At 48.1% G+C, this 18618-nt stretch overlaps 3 protein-coding genes across 6 annotated transcripts in view; 2 read left to right on the top strand and 1 right to left on the bottom strand.

Annotated features, from left to right (window-relative positions):
• Positions 1-1392: 1392 nt before the first annotated feature.
• LOC101074738 (retinoblastoma-binding protein 5) lies at positions 1393-7177 on the top strand. Of its 3 annotated transcripts, none has more exons than XM_011613568.2 (14): positions 1393-1547; positions 2295-2320; positions 2409-2581; positions 2715-2855; positions 3012-3174; positions 3400-3509; positions 3620-3739; positions 3884-4037; positions 4123-4194; positions 4672-4789; positions 4913-4982; positions 5053-5288; positions 5560-5679; positions 6835-7177. In XM_011613568.2, exons 1-14 carry the CDS (start codon positions 1529-1531, stop codon positions 6885-6887), a joined length of 1575 nt encoding a protein of 524 aa, XP_011611870.1. In that variant the 5' UTR covers positions 1393-1528; the 3' UTR covers positions 6888-7177. The 3 variants fall into 3 exon arrangements, with proteins under 3 accessions (XP_011611870.1, XP_011611869.1, XP_003973044.1); XM_011613567.2 differs by having other exon boundaries at positions 5560-5775; XM_003972995.3 differs by having other exon boundaries at positions 1394-1547; positions 5560-5637.
• A 1260-nt stretch (positions 7178-8437) lies between these two features.
• On the top strand, positions 8438-18329 carry LOC101061368 (inositol-pentakisphosphate 2-kinase). The gene is made up of 14 exons (XM_003973019.3): positions 8438-8654; positions 9580-9639; positions 10279-10374; positions 11706-11772; positions 11876-11994; positions 12085-12174; positions 12869-12927; positions 13449-13521; positions 15055-15204; positions 15326-15446; positions 15580-15715; positions 15794-15896; positions 15979-16070; positions 16658-18329. Exons 1-14 carry the CDS (start codon positions 8574-8576, stop codon positions 16890-16892), a joined length of 1482 nt encoding a protein of 493 aa, XP_003973068.2. The 5' UTR covers positions 8438-8573; the 3' UTR covers positions 16893-18329.
• The window catches only part of cenpp (centromere protein P), a 46561-nt gene continuing 46188 nt past the window's right edge, over positions 18246-18618 (bottom strand). For both annotated transcript variants that reach the window (XM_011613564.2, XM_029826256.1), the window contains one exon: positions 18246-18490. In XM_011613564.2, coding sequence (XP_011611866.1) covers positions 18363-18490 — 128 coding nt within the window. In that variant the 3' untranslated portion in view covers positions 18246-18362. The remainder of the gene's footprint in view (positions 18491-18618) is intronic.

The raw sequence follows: 18618 nt of genomic DNA, 5'->3' as shown, positions 1-18618 counted from the left end.
GGCATTAATATGGATGACAGAGTGACTGGCAAAACTTTTCATCCACACCTGCAAATGGAGGAAGAGAAAAGTCATTTTGTCTGAGTTTAGGAGGCAACTCATTGAAATAATGGGAAAAGGTGTGCATTATCCATCCTTTCAGCTATGAAGATGGATTTCTAAATGTATTTTATATAGCTTACTTTTGTTTTTAAAAAAACCCAAAAAAAACCAAACTGCTCAATACAAAGTTCAACAAAAAAGTTAGTTTTTGGTGTAATGTGGGGCCCCTCTCTGTGGAGGTCACAAAGGGCCCACAGAGGACATATTCCCTGCCACTGCAGATGCCCAAGTATAAATGGGTGTTTAAACACAGGTGGACCATCTACCTGGAACCTCTGTGGGTCCCGATTCCAGGATTTAAAGAGACAAGATCATTAAAGCTGAGTGCTACTGCACTCCACCATACAGCCAGTAGGGGAAACAACTACACAAAGTTCAACCGTCAGGTTGGGGAATGTTTTAAATGTTATTTTTTAAAGGAGGTGACACCTTTGGATTTTTTGCACCTGCCAATGATGCTGTTTGGAAACTCTGGTGTTTCACCTGTGTGATTTAGTGTGTGTGTTCGTGTATGCATGTGTGTGTCTGTAGTAATTATATGTAATCAATTAAAATTTACTAACTGAATAGAGTGTGTAAATTACTATATGTAGATTATTCTCATGTGGAGTGTGTTTATTTTAGAAAGAAAGAAAGAAAGAAAGAAAAAGGCAAGCAGAAATAGATAAACCAGTTTCACTTGATTTCTTTGGCTCTGGCTCAAAAAACTAAAGTTGAGATAGTGCTTTGACATGGTAATCTGAGTCATTTTACTGAGCAGGTAGCATCTTATAATTAGTGTGAATGTAGTAGTATAAATAGTGTAAGTGCAAAATTAAAACATGGAGATGGCAGAAGAAAATGGAGGATCAGAGTTTGAAAGGCTTCTTCTGTTTTTCAGATTATTAGGAAATTTGCACAAACACGGAGTCTATATATCATGTATGAATGTTTTCTACAGTCTAAAAATACACTATCTATCTACCTGAAAATTTACCATGAGTAATGAATGAAAAACAAGAAGTAAACCCAAACACTAACATCATCTATAGTGCACGATTAAATCAGCCAGGACTTTGTGGAGTACATTTTCATAGGTACAGATTGATCAAATAATCTAGATGACTTGTGACATTTGTCATTTATCACTCAAATTAATGTCCTCCTTTGACATTTAATACATATTCTAAAACACTAACAATAATAAACACTAGGCAATAAATGACACTAGCATGCGCCTGTTTGGCTGTCATTGCACGCACCGACCAGCAGGTGGCAGCAACGCCGCTCGAAGCTGGTCGCTGCCCGCTAGAACTCGGAAGAGAAGAAGAAAGGCCGGCCATCGAAGCTCGGCGCCAGTCTTTTGCAGTCGAAGTTGCAGAATTTAGAAGAACATTTTAGTAACAAATCAACTGGTTCGGGACATTTGGGTCCCAGTGGTGTAGTCATGAACCTCGAATTACTAGGTAATTAACAATACTATGTCCCTACTATTTATATGAAGTGCCATTTATGTGTTGATGGTAACGTGTTGTTAGCATTGTATATTAGCCTACGTTGTCAACGGATGAACAAGTTACATTTATTTTATGAAAAGTACGGTAATATATTCGGTTAAACAGCTCCTCTTAAATTGTTTTACGGGACCTTTTGTGCTTTATTGAAACGTCGGTTAAACATGGAAGCTATTTATCTAAAACCTCCAAACAATCTTTCATATTCGGTTTGAATTTAGTTACAGTATATTTATCTAGTAGAAAACGCTTGGTCAGCCACTCCAAGCACTTTTTTCTGATTTTTGTGAACAAATGCTGCTATTAAGACACCGCAAAGTGATTTTGATAGACAATAACAGCACTTACAGCTGCTGTCTTTAGGGTTCGACGTCAAATTTAGTTTCACCAAAGCGTTTCTGATAAAAAGCTTCGGAAACCCAGAATTAAACTCTATAAACACATTAAAAGGTTTGTGCATGACAAGATGTGGGAACGGATTTTATACTAGTGTGGTTATTGTGTTATATCGTTTGGGAATACGGGTCTACTCGCCACTTGTAGCAACTTCCACAGGGATTTTTGATTGCCATGGCAACCACTCACCTTCATAGAATCACACAGACTTTAAAAATCCACCACTAGCTGAAGCAAATTTGTCTAGTAGCATCAAAGTAGTCTTATAATTATTGATGCCCTTTGCTTTGTTCTCCCTCCCAGAGTCATTCGGGCAAAACTACCCAGAGGTAAGTGCCCGGCGTTGCTAAAAAGTCCAAATCACGTGCACTTTTCAGTGTTTCATTGCGTGCGTGTGTGTACTGCGTGTGTTGCTAGGAGGCAGATGGCACCCTGGATTGCATTAGCATGGCCCTCACCTGTACATTTAACCGCTGGGGCACGCTGCTGGCGGTGGGCTGCAACGACGGCCGTATCGTCATCTGGGATTTCCTGACGCGCGGCATCGCCAAAATTATCAGTGCACACATTCACCCAGTGTGCTCGTTATGGTGAGACATGCTATTCTAGACAGTGTTCACACCTCTGCGTTTGCACTTATGTCATCTTTTTTATAAGAAACTTGGTCCAGTCCCCACTTGAACGTTCCATTGCTGATTATTGATTCATTTTCTGGGTGTTTAGCTGGAGTCGAGATGGCCACAAGCTCGTGAGCGCTTCCACAGACAACATTGTCTCGCAGTGGGATGTCCTCACTGGAGACTGTGACCAGAGGTTCCGCTTCCCCTCCCCCATCCTGAAACTGCAGTGCCACCCCAGAGACATGTGAGTAGTTCACGGGCGCCTGCCGTGTATGGAGTCTGCCGGGCTGTCACGCTCAGCGGCCGGTGCGGTCACATCGTGGATTCGTGCCAAACCGATCGGTGAAAGTCAGCAATAATTGATTGCATTAACAAGCAATTATCTCCGTCTCTGTTTTAGGGACAAGGTCCTGGTGTGTCCCATGAAGTCAGCCCCGGTCTTGCTTACTTTGTCGGATTGCAAACACGTTGTGCTGCCCGTGGATGACGATTCAGACCTGAACGTGGTGGCAGCTTTTGACAGGCGGGGGGAGTACATCTACACTGGCAACGCCAAAGGAAAGGTCAGTCGGTCAGTTGGTCCTTTGGCCATACGCAGGGCTTCTCTCTGAGATGTGGCTCTAAAATTTGCCTTTGACGCTTCTTTAATTCTCCAAACAAAAAAAAGGTTGAATGTTAAATATTCAATATAGTTATAGGTGGTACTTCTTCCTTTCCACTCCGAATCCCAGCCTGTTGTTGTGTCTTACAACGTGCGCTCTATTTTCCTTTCTGATTCTCCGTTGCAGATCTTGGTGCTGAGCACAAACACCCAGGAGCTGGTGGCCTCCTTCAGAGTGACCACCGGCACCAGCAACACTACTGCCATCAAGTCAATTGAATTTGCCCGAAAAGGCAGGTGAGAACCGAGAGGCCACCTTCCTTCAGTCTCCATCGTCTCCACTAAAATCCGATCCACTCTTAGCTGCGATTCCGCTTTAACCCCTCCCGACTTTGTGTCCTGCGCAGTTGTTTCCTCATAAACACAGCGGACCGCATCATCAGAGTGTACGACGGCAGGGAGATACTGACCTGTGGTCGGGACGGTGAACCCGAACCCATGCAGAAGCTGCAGGACCTCGTAAACAGGTCAGCCTTTTGAACGCTCGCAGTCCCGGAATGATGGATTAGTCCCCCCTTTGCGTGTCTGCCCGTGTCTTCCGACCTCCTCCCGCCTCTTGCTGGGAATGCTTATATTTTGAAATGCCTGTCATTGCATCCCTCTTTTGTTAGGACCCCCTGGAAGCGCTGTTGCTTTTCTGGTGACGGCGAATACATCGTGGCCGGTTCGGCCAGGCAGCACGCTCTCTACATTTGGGAGAAGAGCATCGGGAATCTGGTGAAGATCCTACATGGAACCAGAGGAGAACTCCTGCTGGATGTTGCTGTAATGCCAAGACAGAGAACTAAGCAACATTTGATTTTTGAATTGATTAAAAGGTGCGGTTTTGTCTCCTCTAACCTTCCCTCAGTGGCATCCTGTCCGTCCAATCATTGCCTCCATCTCCAGTGGAGTTGTGTCCATCTGGGCCCAGAATCAAGTGGTGAGCTGACGTCAGCTGGCCGGTCAGATCGGTTCCTTTTTGACAGATATTTGGCTACTTGTCCATCCCTTGGGAGCCTTTTGCTACATTGTTGTGACCAAGTGATGTTGAGTTTGTCTGTGCCCTTCATGTCCAGATCCTGGACACACAATCCATGTATGTTGGTAGGTTGAGTCTAAATATATAGTAACATCTGGCCAAAAGATCTAAAAAGAGTGAAACTTTGAGAGGAGCGATATTCGAGTCATTCTAGACATGTTTGTCCACGCTTGTAGAGGACAGAAATATTAGAAATTGGGTCTATTAATGTTTTTTGAAAGGGATTTTAGCCACAACACAACACGGTGGATATTATTCCGCATCGCATGCATTTGACTTGTGCTCCTGTCGCGTAAAGAGCTGGTGTTTTTCCCCAAGAGCCTCCTCATCGCCATCCTTTCAGCAAGCTTCCAGCTAAAGCGGATTATTTGTCTCCAGGAAAACTGGAGCGCTTTCGCTCCAGACTTCAAAGAGCTGGATGAAAACGTGGAGTACGAGGAGAGGGAATCGGAGTTCGACATCGAGGATGAAGACAAGAGTGAACCTGAGCAGACAGGTAGGAGTTCAGTTTGGTGTTTGTAATGTGTTTTTGAATTGAAATGATATTGCTCCACTATTTTTATTGGCTCTTCCCTGCTGGTGTGACTTTCTGAGACCCAAAGTTGTCCTGGTGTTGCAGGTGCCGATGCCGCAGAGGATGAAGAGGTTGATGTCACCACTGTTGACCCCATAGTTGCTTTTTGCAGCAGGTGATGATGAAATAAAAACGTATTAAGTCCCCGAACCTCAGGCAGTAACGTCTGATTTCTCCCCCTGTAGTGACGAGGAGTTGGAGGACAATAAAGCTCTGCTGTACCTGCCCATTGCCCCCGAAGTGGAAGACCCAGAGGAAAACCCATTCGGGCCCCCGCCTGACGCCTCCGGCTTGACCGGAAACACTGAGGACGCGTCACCTAGTGGCGACAAAAAGCAGAGGCAGCCCTCTTCTGAGACGGGCCCAGCCAAGAAAAAGGCTCGCACCACCACCATTGAACTCAAGGGGGTGCCGAGTGACGGTGAGTTGCACGAGCCTCAGGCTGGAGACGGGGACACACTTTTCAGCACAGTGCAGGCAGTTTAATGGAAATGAGCTTGTGGAGAATCTCTGCCCGCCTAGCTTGATGCTACAATAAAATATTAGAGTCCGCAGTAGGTTCTGGGGTCTTTCCTATGTGGCAATGCTATATTTCCCTTCCTTGACTCCAACTTTCAGGTCTAATTTCTTTTTCTAGAGTGCACGTGTGACAATCTTTACGTCTCTTTTTAAAAGCGTGCTGTTGTTTTCAGAGGTGCACCCCCTATTGGGCGTGAAAGGAGATGGGAAGTCCAAGAAGAAGACTGCGGGCCGGCCAAAAGGCTCTAAAGGTAAAGACAAAGACTTCCCCTTCCGGCCCAAACCCTACAAGGGTGAGCAGCCATCTTTGTCTGTGGAGACCCTCAGTGGCTCTGGCCTAGGAGGAGGAGGAGGGATGAAGGGCAGAGCAGAGGGGGGCCTGGCCACAGGTAAGTATGCCCCTGCTGCTGGGAGCTGTGCTGACACTGGCTGTCTCCGAGGCAACCCCCCCCCCCCCCCCCCCCACCCCCTCCTCCCTGTATTGCTTCCACTTCATGTGAACTCCCAACCTCGAGCTCCCTGCTAGAGGCCGTACTGCTGCGAAGCCACAGTCTGCTGCTCGCACCACCATCAATGCACAGGGAATATCTCGGCGGCTTCGGGTGAAGCGTCGAATCGATCAATCCTGAAAGGTCATGAATTCAAGTTGGCCTCAACAGATAAAGTTGGATAGAAAAAAGAACTCTAGATTTTCCATCTCTATTTCAGTATATGGAATACTGTGGGTCGAGTGGATGCATGATTGGCAGGTGTTTTTAATGCACCAGCTCATCTTGAACTATCTGTGCTTCCTTATTTTGGTTTCATAGGTTCTATTTCTGATAGTAATGCTTTCATATCTAATTAGCTGCCCGTGTAAAGTCATATTACTCTTCCAGACTGTGGCTTTCGTGCTCTGTTCTTTATTCACCCTCGTCAGATGCGCATGGGTATTTGCCAAATACAGACTGATGGTGCGGCTTAATTACTGGCTAGTTGACCCTAACTTCACCGCTTGGCCTCTGACCCTCTCGCTCCCGCTCCCACCTCTCTCCTTTGGACTTGTCCTGTGACCTGAGTGTGTGTGTCCTGTCCCTGCCTTTGTGTGTCAGAGGTTTTTGGTGGATAATTTGCTGTTAAGTAGAATTTTAACGACTTCCGAGCAGAGAGCGGTATCGAAAAGAACAAGCTGAAACTTGAAAAGAACACACGGGAACACACCTGTGCACGTATTTTAGCGCACTTTCTGTTGAATGCTGTCTCCTAAGTCTTAAAACGACTTAATCTCTTTCAACATTCGGAGAAAAGGCAGTCTTGAGGTGAGGTCGGACCTACGTTATCCTGATTTCATGGAGCTGACGGCGTTTAAAGGCTGATCCGACTTTGACGCGTCCGGAATGTTTTATTTCTCATTTTCGGGCTGTCTCGCTGTGCACAGCGTACTGAACAATGCTTGTGTTCCTCCGCAGGGAGCTTGGTCTCACATTCATATAAACAGCATGACATTGGAGGAATGGAATAACCCCCCCGCTTTGTACAGAAGAGCCACTGACAGGCTGAAAACAGACATGGCATGTCCTCCTGTACAAACTGTGAAGGATCCAACCGGTTCCTCTTTCAAGCCAATTACAGCTCATCGGAGCGGACGGGGGGGGGGGGCACCGGAGCCTACGTAGAGCTAGACGGAGCCAGCAGTCCACGATACGAACGACACGCCCTCTGATTCATCTGTTATACAATCTTTTTGGCTATTGTGAGTGTTTTTGTGTGTCCTGTCCTTTTTATACATATTAAAGCATTTTGATGTAGAAATAACTTGTCACTGCTTCTGATTCGGACCAGTAGAGTTTACATTTATATACACCATAAAAATGTACGGTAAATGTAGACCTTTCTAAAAAGACCGGATTGGACCCATTACCACCATCTGCAGAAGAACACAAAAGAAACTTGTTGGGGGCTAAAACTAACTCCTTGCTAGTAGGATCTGTACATACGTTTAAGTCAAACATGTCCAAGGCCACAGTCTGGCCGGGTTTTCTCTCCTACCAGGCTGAACATGCTTTTAAGGGGGATAAATAAGCCTGGCTGGGTTGTGGCCCTTGAGGACTTGTTTGGACAGACCTGGTTTGAGTGCAGCAAGACAATCCATGATTAGCATTGTCCACAACCCTTTTGACACTTTCAGATGTTTAATCACGGAATACCAGACTGCATCTTGAGCTCATCTATAGTAAAGGCAGCAATTTTAAGTTCAGTTTGCTACGCGTCACTTCTCTATCTTCTGCTACAGACCTATCTCCACCCCACTTTCCCTCCTTCCAAAATTATTGGAACTATGTACGGTACTTCAAAGGTAATTGCCAGCAGCTCTACCTGTTCTTTGTATCACAGTTGTGCCTCTATGTCTCCTCCCATCTCTTCAACACCCCCCCCACCCCACATACACACCCTGTCTTTGCTACCTTTCTTATTGAACCACAGTATTGTCTCCAGTAATAATATCTTATTGTCCTATTTCTGTCTCTCACTGCCTCCATGAATTCCTCGTTCTGCCCCGGCTTTAATGTACTTTCTCCAAATTTGCCTCCAGTTTTTGGAACAGCTGAGATGCCTTTTATTTTACAGCCAAGCATCGCTACACTTATATTGGTCTTGCTCCAGTTTTGGTCCATTTCATCTGGTTTCAAAGCCCAGAACAGACTCTTTTCCCGTACTCACATCAATTACTGCGTCCCTGCCCAAACATAAACATTTAAACATAGTAGATTTTTCCTCAAGTACAGATTTTCTGGCCTTTATGTCCCGTCCGGTCACTTCCCCATAATGGACCGCACCCGTTAAAAATCACCATAAACACGAGGGTAATGTATGTGTGTAGCAGTATTTGGCAAACCTAATCTCAGTATCCGATACAGAAATATGAAATTCGCTGTTACACGAATGTTATTTTGTTATTTCCCGTTTCCCCCGATTTTCAGACTTTAAATAACTGACGTCTCAGAGATGGGGACCTTTATTTTGAAGTGCCCACCGGAAGCCCGGATCGGGAGGCTCGCTCGTTCATTGGCCGGGGGCGGAGCACCGAGCAGGAACTGCCGGTAACACCCTTCCCCGAAGCTCCGGTCCGACTCGGAGTAGTTGGGTCGAGACGTTCTATTGATACTTTTACCCGCGAAGAGAAGGCGCAGTTGTTGCCATCGGTGTGATGCAGCTGGATAAAATGGACGAGAATGACTGGGTTTACCACGGAGAGGGGAACAAGAACCTGGTTGTCGCACATGTAAAGGTGACTCGGCAGTGCTAACACCAAGCTAAATCTACGCTGGCTAACGCACATCACTCACATTTTAACTGATTCACCTCGGCGTTTTCCCCCGATAGGAGGGTCGGTCAACTTGTCTGGAGAATGTTTCTGCGGTCGGAGGAGGAAATGCCGCGTTCATTAAGCGTTCGTGTCGCCCGTTTTCGATAACTTATCCCACTTTCGTATGGGAGCATATGATGCGCTAAATATCGGACAGCGAGGCTTGAAGCGAGTCCAAACCTGCGGTCAGCGCCCGTGTTGTTGTGTTGCACTATTAAAGGTTTTCAGAATCTTTTAAGTCAACTCTGAAGCGGACTGCAGTCCAAAAACACGCATATCTTAATCAGACAGACAGACAGGACATGAACGACATATTCGTCCCTACATGTCAACATTGCATCGTCTCTCAGGAAGTGTGCAGTTATGTAAAAGCTACCAAATCTACACATGCATATTAAATTCAAATGCACAGCATTTTGGAATAAATGTGTTTTGGGACTTCGGGGGGCGCCAGAAACTTCTGGATAAAGCTTATTGCTACATAAACTGTGGTAATGACATGTCGGTTCTGCAACGTGCTGAGCCTTAGATTCCAGTCTGGGGCCGGTCCGAACATGCAGACAGAACCCGTGTGCTCCTCACAATCTCTGTGAAATGTGTTGAGACCACAGCAGGAGGACAGAGTAGATGAATGTGATTCCCACCAGTTGCATGTTCAAGCTGAGTGCAGACACAGATGAGCCTGCTCGTCTATTAATGTTTCTTCTTTGTTCATTTGAGTGTCATGGAGAAACACGCCGTACTGACAGATGGTTCTACAGAAATGACAGCCGGCGTCTGTCCGTAGCCTCGGACCTTTTGGTTAGGTGTGCTTCGCTGACCCTGACTGATGCGTCTGCTTTTGCAGCTCTCCAGAGTTTTGCGGCTACTCAAATATCCAGCGGAGGACTCGGAAAATCCCCCACAGGTAAATAAAGGAATATTCTCTGTCTGGAACTGGGATTGGATGATTGGATGTCTACTTGTAACAATGACAGTGAAAAGCTTCTCATTCTAAGGCAGCGGACTCACACTTAACGACGATAGTAATAACAATAGTAATAATAAGACGATACTTGACCACAACTGGACCGACTGGCGCTCTCCCTATCTGACCCAGACACCCAGATAAAATCGTTCTGGCCCAGCATGGAGAGCCCTTAACCGGAGCATTGCTCCACAACCCGTAAGAACCTGGAACAAAAACCGTAGAAGAAGGGAGAGCATGATTCTTACCTGTGTAATAATTATACAATAAGCTGTCCTGTTGTGCATCTCCCTGTTGTTGTTGGTGCTGCTCCGCCACCTGACTCCCCTTGTTTATTATGTCAATGGGATGGAATCGTCCCAGCAACCCGCTGAAAATATACACATCGCCCCCTAGTGGCGAGGAGGACAGGCAGGCTCCCCTCATTCGATTTTCTCTGTTGCACGTAAACTGGAATGAGGAACCAGTTCCGAGGACGTTCCAAAGTCTAATTTTAGGAGTAGCCTGATTGACCTGTGCATGCGAACGTGCTGACAGAAGAACCGGATCTAAGGTGTTTACCTTCCTCCCCTTCTCTAGAGTGCAGAGCAGGCCTTCAGGCAGATCCAGAACATTGTGGACTTCAGCTCCAATGTCATGAGCATTCTGCTGGGAGAAAAGTTCGTCCACAGTGGGGTGAGTAGTTCATGATCGGCTGCAACCCTGTTCGGGAATCTGTCCCTTTCAGGTTGTACCGTGCTGAACTTTACTCTTTTCTTCCGTTCTTAACGATGGCTCTCGGTGGAATGTTAATAACACGTCGCTATGCAAAATTCCCGTCTCGCCATTCATAAAGAAATGCACGCGACCCCCGTGTGACGCCAGCAGGAGCGACGCCACGGCCCACTCTCCGTGCTGGCTCCAGCCAGCTTAGATCATTTAAATCAACCCCTCTCCAGTCGCTCCCGGTGTCCCCCAGGGCCCCGTCTTCTGACCCCTGCACTTCATCATGCACCTGCTCACATCCAACTCTAACCCTCGAGCAAGCCACACTTTCTCCTCCACCTCCTAAAGTCAAGTCAAAAACAGGTTCTGCCAGTCTCTCAAATAGTTTCTCCTTCGAGCATTCATGTCGGCAGTGTTGCCCCTATTGCCCCCTCCCGTTTGCCCTCAACCTCTCGGCCAATGTATTAGATTTGGGGTGCGAACATAACGGGAAAAACCCAAATCGGCTATAAAACGGGCTAAAAACGTAGAACCTAATCTTCTTCTGCAGCTTCTAGAACGTCTGTGATGAATAATTGCTGGCAAGGTGGACAGAGATTGGAGAGGGAGACTTTCTAGGCTGACCAGGACAGCCCATAATAGTACGCGGTGAACTGCTGTAGTGATAAAAATAGACCCTAGATTGAAATCCACTGAACAACTTGGCGGTGATTTGTTAAAAAAAGAGAAGAGGACTGAGCAGAGTCCCACCCTGAGGATCTGGATCTCGTTCCAGACGTGGGAGTCAGAACCTGGGTGAATCCGGCAGGTCCAGGATCACCTCCTGGACCTCAGAGGTTTGAGAACTTAACACGATCCATGAGGAGCAGGACTTTAGACGTTTCCCGGCAAGGCCTTGAGCAGATGACATCACAACTGAGGGACGTAACAAACGTCTTTGTCACAAATCAGGATGTGGAACGTAAAACCCAAAGTTCTAGTTAGTTCTGCTTTAATAACCCGAACTCTGGATCCATTTACTTAACCATACAACTTAAAGTGGCGGCGACCTAAAAAAGGACAGGAAATGGTCTCGTTTGGAACTGAGCGTTCCTTGATCCACCCGGTCCAGTACTTTTGTAGGTCTTTGAGAGTCTTGAAAGGTCTTGACAACATAATCAAAACCTGGAATGACACACGCTGGGTTCACCTGGAGGATGCTGGCCACCGTGTTGAGCGCCGTGGTTACCGTACAGAACCCTCAGGTAGGGATCGCCGACGCCAGCCCAGATGGAATTAACCCGGGTTCTCTTCTAATCCAGGAAGTCGTGAAACTGCCGCTGGAGTTTGTGCGCCAGCTGTCCATAAAAGTCCAGCATGAACGTCCAGGTAAAGGCGTCCTCACAACATTCCACACGCACACATGGAGATATGCCGTCCATCATCTATATTTATTCACCTATTATTTATATTCTTCTGCGTTGGGCCTCAGGGTGGCGCTGCGACAAGGTGATCGACATTTACAGCGGCTGTGCTCTGTCGCTGCCCAACCTGACGTACCCAGTCCTCCATCTGTCAACACACACTCCTCCACTGTGTGTTGAAATAAAGGTAGACGCGCACACACACACACACACACAGGCTTTGTGTGGCCATACGTGTGTGACTCACCGTCTGTTTTGGGCCTGTTGTGGTTTTTAGCCTAAATGGGGCTTCCTGCCATCTTCCAAACACGTCAGCAAGGACATCAAATCCAAAGTGTGCCGCTTCTGCATGTACCAACTGTACAAGGTGAGGAAACGCATCTATGAGGGCCGTCCAAATAAACAAATAAACAAACAAATAAATAAACAAAGCAGATAATCTGACTAGAATTCAGTTTTGATCAGAGGGCTGCTGTGGATTCATTATCATAATGGATGTTGTTGCATCATTGTTTCTTTCATTTCATGTCAGGAGGCTCTCACACACACACACGCGCGCACACACACACGCGCACACACAATTAAAGCCCCTTTTGTGGTCTGTATCCTCTCTGAAGTTCATCGAGCTGCAGTAATTAGTAAAGCTGTGCTGAGTCCATCACAGACTGGATGTTAAATGAGTGCTCGATTGGCAGGAAACTCTTTTTTTGGGGGGGGGGGGGATACAAAGACTAAGTTAGAAATGGGCCTGACATAATTGTAATTGTTGGGATGTGAACCAGGTTTATTTATTTATTGCTTTTTTATTTGGGGCAGGGAGTTTTCATGAAGTGTCTTTGAGATTGACTCCTGTAAAACACACCCAGCGTTTAACTTTCCTGCCTTCATGTGTGTGTAGATTGTGTGTGTGTGTGTGTAGATTGCTGCTCTTCAGGTCTCCTCGATGTGATAAATGTGTTTCCTTCATTATCATGATGAATCGATGAACCTCAGTCCCCCCATAAGCGTTAACGTTGGGGGCATCATAAAGGTTGTCATGACGATTCCGGTCCTGTTTCCAGGTAGCAACGGGGAAGTGGAAAAAGCGTAGCCTGTACTGCCCCCTGGACCTGTTTTCAGGGTAAGATCCCCACTGTCAACACACGCCGCAGCAGAACTGAAGGTTGAACATAGAAAATGGAGTTGTGGGAGACAAAAAGGAAGCTGTCGGCGTAGCGACGCGCGGGTCGAACTGTATCGTCGGTGTCTTGCTCAACAGCTCTGACAGCCAGCTCATCTCCTTTCTGTGCGTCATGAAGTCGCCCATTGTTAGAATTTGGCAGCAAAGAAAGAAACAAGTTACCGCTCAATGAGGCCATAAATTGAAGGGAGGAGCTTGTTGCTAGAGCAAATGAGGGACGTGCAGGATGTGTACATTCAACATTTGACGCCGATCTCCAACGACATCCCTGTCAAGAAGGGAAACGTCGCCTTAGATCCCGTTGGTAGAAGCTGGGGAATGAAACGTAGCTGAAGGAAACGCCCGCGTTTTGCTGCGTGAAGCCAAAATTCCAGGCCGATTCTGGGAGTTTCCTTCACGCCGCCCGTTCAGATGCTCCAAATGACGGCTAACATCTTGTTTCTTCGATTTTTTTTTTCCAGCAACAAACAGCGGATGCACTTTGCAATCAGACAGCTTATAGAAGAACCTCAAAACAACCTCAAAATCTTTAAGGTGAGCCGGCCGACTGCACCCCAGCGCTCCCTAAAGCATGAATGAAGCCCATAATGCTTGATTGCGCTGCGCTTACTCTTCTTTTACAGCGTGTACAACAATACGGAGGGGCCAGGCTTTTGGGATGTCAGACACTAAACTAGTTGCACCTTGAATGTGAACATGAAAGAGGGATCGTGCGCTTGCACGAGCGCGCACGCCCTCACTGATGGGCGAACTGGTCTGTTCTGCTGGGGTTGCCAACAGCAACACTGCAGGAGGAATTTCTGACAAGCACGGGCTGCGTACCGCGGGTGACAACAACCTCTGCTCTTCCACCGGTGTTCGGGCTCCATATGAGCGCTCCAGGCGCTTTCTTGCTATGGAAAGCATCCACGGAGGAGGAATGCGTGCAGGAGTCGCCCCCTCACCGTCCGGGTTACAGTGTTAGTTCTTCAGATGACTCAAGGCGGAAGACTTGGCTCGGCCCCCTTAGTTGCGTTCTAATGGGGGAACCCGTGACCCTTGGGTGGGGCTCTTTTGCTTCCCAATCCCAGCTGCTTCGGAATCGGGGCTCATGGTCCAGAGGGACAGATGTTTTCGCTGCACGTTTGGCATCTTTAAATCACGCCGGGACTTTTCCAGCGGCTGGAAACGCTTCCGTCTGGTGTCCTGACTAAATATTGGTCCAGTTTGGTCACATCTAACAAGCAGAGCAAACTAATACCAGTTTATTCCTGCTTCCAAGCCTCTGTGGATTCTCCTGACCGTCCTCATGTGGTTATTCCCTTCTCCACTTCCTTGGGTCACTTCAGTGGCCGTTTCCCGAGGCGACAGCCGCCAGGACTGTTAATGAGCTTTAGCGCCACCCCGAGACAGACCAGGATTCACTTCTCCCCCTTCTGACGACGCGTCGAGGATATAGTGTGTAACTGACAACATGGGAAGACTTTTTTTCTGGCGAGGTCGTTATGTTAATCCAGTTTCTGAGCCCGGGCTGAACGTTCTGCTCCTTTCTTTTCCCTTTCGTTGTTCTTGAGTTGTGCCTGTTTTTCCCAGTGTGTTTCTACTGGCACTAGCTTGACAGCTGCTCACACACTCCTCTGCAACAGCACTGCCAATTCCCCCTCCAGGACGTTTCCCTTCCTCTCCGTCCCCGCTGACGCTGCAGCTTCACCACAATGTTGTCAGCTAATGGCCAAAATGACAGCGTGCTCTGTCCAAGCCTAAAACATCACCTGTCAGCCACAACTCAGCATTTAGTTGAAGAATAGTTCTTAGTAGACTCACACATGCCCGAGCAGGTGGGAAACAACCCGTGTTTTTGTTCCAAGAGTGTTTCATTGAGCTCTCAGACGTGATCAGCAGTAGCAAAACGCCCGCAGGACGGCGGATCTAACACCAGGGGGCGCGCTAACACAGACAATCACACAGAGGCGAAGAAGAAGGTCACGCGCAGCCTCTCTCAACACTAAAAACCTCCTGCTTTAACCATCAAAAGGCCGCTTTGTCAGACAAAAGCTCCAGCGTGGCTCTAATGTGTGTGTTTTGCAGGGGGGGCAGTGTATTTACAGCAGGAAGGACAGCGACGACTCTTTGGACCTGAACTCCCTCCTGCATCATCTCAGACCGTACTTCCTGCAAGGGAACAACCGCTTCAATTGTCACATGACCAACAAAGCTGTCCTGAATGACTTCATTCAGGTGAAATGATCTATGTGTGTGTGTGTGTGTGTGTATCACTGCAGGAGGCTTCAGGTGTTGCCCGTTCCTCTTTGTCTTTGGCTGATTTCAGCGTCACTGATCGGGACGTTTGCGCCCGCAGGTCCTGATGAACGCCCTGCTGAGCAGCGAGGGCAGAGAGGGGGGGCCGGTCAACGACAGGCACGCGGAGCGGCAGAGCTACTGCGACGCCAGCCTGTTCAACAAGGAGAGGAGCCGTCAAGGTCAGACGCCGACTTCATCTAACTCGCCAGGGTTCCTCCCTCCTGTGGGGACAGAAATCCCCCCGTTCTGGAACATCCTCAACTCCTGTTGGGTTCCCGTTTGTCATTGGGGTGTGTGTGTGTGTGTGTGTAGGCTCTCAGGGGTTACCCGGCGACAGCGTGCTGTCCAGGATCCTCCAGACGCAGATGCTGGACATGCGGGACATCGAGGAGCTTTACCCCCTGTACCACAGAGTGGAGCAGCACCTGCAGGACTTCCCTAAGCAGAGGTGATCCGGGCGCGTCACTTTACCCGCACAGGGAAACGCCGTTCAATGGTCACTTATCAGCCGTGCTGCCTTTGCCAGAGCGCGTCTTCATATCGAAGGTCCGTACAACAAAGAGTTCTTGGAGATGCTGCAGAAATGTCCGGCCGAGGACGACGGCTCCGTGGAGTACGCTGCTACTAAGGTCGGTGCGGGCCGCCGCCGGTCCCAACGTCCGTAGAACGAGTGTTTCATTCAGCCGCCCCCCTTCTGGGTTTGTGCTCCAGATCCATCAGTACCTCATCACCAAGACCGCCAAGGACTGCTCCATCATGGTGGCCCTGGTGCCGAGCAGTGATAAAGAGGAGGACGACGAAGGGTGAGGCTTTGAAGGGTTAGGGCAGGGGTGGGCAAACATTTTGATTCGTGGGCCACAATGGGTTCTAACATTTGACAAAGGGGCCGGACCAGGAGCAGATGGATGGATGGAGTGCTTTGGTAACCTCACCTCATTGGAGAAAAAATACACATCTTGGGATATGGAGAAAACATGTGCTTTAATTTCAAATGAAAATGAAGAGAAGCATTGCAACAAAATATCTGACTTTGGAATGAGTCTTAAAACACTTAAAATCAAATGAATAAAATGTGCCTTTTTAAAAAAAATTAATAACCATTTCTATTTTAAAGCACTGAAAGTTCTGTTATCCTTCAGGATATCACCATCACTCTCCTCCTGACTGTCTTTTTTCTAGTGGGAAAACACCAGAATTGCAGTGAAAATATAACATTAACAAGGTTTATTCATTTAATTTTTCAAGTTTGGCGGGCCGGATTAAAACGTTTAACGGGCCGCGTGTGGCCCCCGGGCCGTAGTTTGCCCATGCCTGGGTTAGGGTTAGGTCACTGGAGGTATGGTGAGGCTCTTTGATCCCAACCTTCTTCTTCTTCTTCTACTTCCTGTAGTTACAGTTGGCGCCGAGGCTCCAGGCCTCCTCCTTTCACCTCCCTGGTCTCCATCTTGGATCTGGACCCCAAACCCTTCGACAGCATTCTCTACCAACTGCGCTTGGACCAGACGATTGTCTCCTTCTACCTGCAAACTCGCAGTGCCTTGCCCGAGGACTCCGTGTCGTCACACCCCACCATCTGCGCGGCTCCGGAGAAGGAGGAGTGCACGCTGCTGTTCCACCCCGTGTGAAGGCCTTGAACCGATGCCCCGCTGGCATCCAGAGTCTCTTTTTCTAATTATTTTTTTACCAGAGCTCTTTATTCGTGACTGTACTGCAGCACTTTATCTCCTTCGCCACCCGTGTTATCGGTCCCGGCTGCGAGGCCTCCACAGACGGGGGAGATCTCCGGAACTTTCTGTTACTCATCCCAGTGCCTTCGTCTCCGATGACTCCCACCGTCACCGGTCGCGCCCTCCTCTTTGGCCCGAGGCAGGGATTTTTACGGGTCGTCGCGGCAACGACGCGGCCAGCGTGCTCATTTGACGGTTTGGTTCGAGTTCTTTTGGATTCTAGCTACTTTTCCAAACGGACCGATTGGCGGTACCTTAACCAGACGGCGCGCCGGGGCCGTTTCCGACCTTCACAAGCCCCAAACGGGACGCGTCTCCTTTGCGAGTTTTTCCTTTGACGTTTATTTAAACTTTTCATGAAAGCCTTAGAGGATTTTTTTAAAAAGTGAAGCAATAAGCGACGACAGTAGAGCAGAGGGTCACGTTTCCTTTCACTTCCTCACCAAAAGGTCACCAGGACCAGCCTGCTGGAGGTGGTGACGAGAGCTCGACCCTTTCAGCACAACGCTTTATGCTTCTGCTACTATGCAGGACTCGGTGCCGTCAGTGGCTTCTGTGTGTGTGTCGGTGTGTGTCGCGCAGAACCTGAGGATTCGCTCGGTCACGGGGAGCTTTGATGTTTGGAGCTGCTGTGGACGGGACCTGGGGACGAGCACCGAGGGGACGGGTCCTTTCTGCGTTTTAAAAAAAAAATGGTGCAAACGATGCTGGCAAAGTCCAGATGTTTTGTTTTTGTTCTTGTTGGATTATCTGTTATCAGTGAGAAGATTATTCTCCTCCTCCTCCTCCTCATCAAGGCTGCGGTTACTCCAGCAGCACAGGAAATCAGAGTCTATTATTAGAGAACAGCTGCACCTTTAATCAGTGGCTGTGGGTCCAAACGGGTCCCGCCGGCGGCGCGTTCTGAATGTGGCGTTTGTGAAACAGTTGCAGCAGAACTAAAGATGAAGAAGGAAGGGGGGGGGGGGCACCAAAGCATCCAACAGTATTAAACCTTCACGCATGGGTCTAATGTGGCTGTGAGCCCATTAACAGAAACTGTGTGCGAGGCAACACCACCGATCTGTCCAATCAAATGAAACACTAAATGTCCGTCAGTGTTCTACAACAGGAACGGCCCGGTTGAGTCCAGAGGTCCAGTTTGGGTCTAAGGGTGCTGGCTGTGCTGCCAATAGGCTGGATGACCTCTCCTTCCCCTGCTGCCTGGGTCAAAAAGCTGTGAAGAGACTACAAAGACTACTCTGGGCGGGGTTTTGTATAGAAACTATTTATTTTTGTAGAGTTTCAGCTGTTGTCTCAGTCCTGCTCTTTCTATTAAAACCGGTTTCTAAGGGGCTACACTGTTGTCGTGGTTACTTCCTGTCAGACTTATGGATCAGAAGAAAGACTGACGGCCCTGATGATGGACTCTATGGCAGCTTCAGGTCCCAGAACCCTCAACAGGCTCTGGAAGGCGTCCGCAGCACCGCCTGCAGGCTGGGGGCAGAACTGCAGCGCTGCAGGGAAGACAATTCAAATGTAACGGAATAATGTCCCGATGGGGAAAAGCAACAGAAAAACTCCAGAATGAGCCAGCAAATAAAAGCAACTAAACAGTTTCTCAGGGTAAAGAATCGTAAAACGG

This window comes from Takifugu rubripes, chromosome 19, assembly GCF_901000725.2.
Source record: "Takifugu rubripes chromosome 19, fTakRub1.2, whole genome shotgun sequence".
NCBI classification, from domain to species: Eukaryota; Metazoa; Chordata; class Actinopteri; order Tetraodontiformes; family Tetraodontidae; genus Takifugu; species Takifugu rubripes.
Note: the sequence above shows the minus strand (reverse complement) of the source record. Positions and strands in the feature narration are given on the sequence as shown.

Coding starts and splice junctions, on each gene's coding strand:
- LOC101074738 (XM_011613567.2), top strand. Junction 2,582..2,714: donor CACCCAGTGTGCTCGTTATG/GTGAGACATGCT, acceptor CTGGGTGTTTAG/CTGGAGTCGAGATGGCCACA. Junction 5,289..5,559: donor CAAGGGGGTGCCGAGTGACG/GTGAGTTGCACG, acceptor TGTTGTTTTCAG/AGGTGCACCCCCTATTGGGC.
- LOC101061368 (XM_003973019.3), top strand. CDS start 8,574: ATGCAGCTGGATAAAATGGACGAGAATGACTGGGTTTACCACGGAGAG. Junction 12,928..13,448: donor CCCCTGGACCTGTTTTCAGG/GTAAGATCCCCA, acceptor TTTTTTTTCCAG/CAACAAACAGCGGATGCACT. Junction 16,071..16,657: donor AAAGAGGAGGACGACGAAGG/GTGAGGCTTTGA, acceptor TACTTCCTGTAG/TTACAGTTGGCGCCGAGGCT.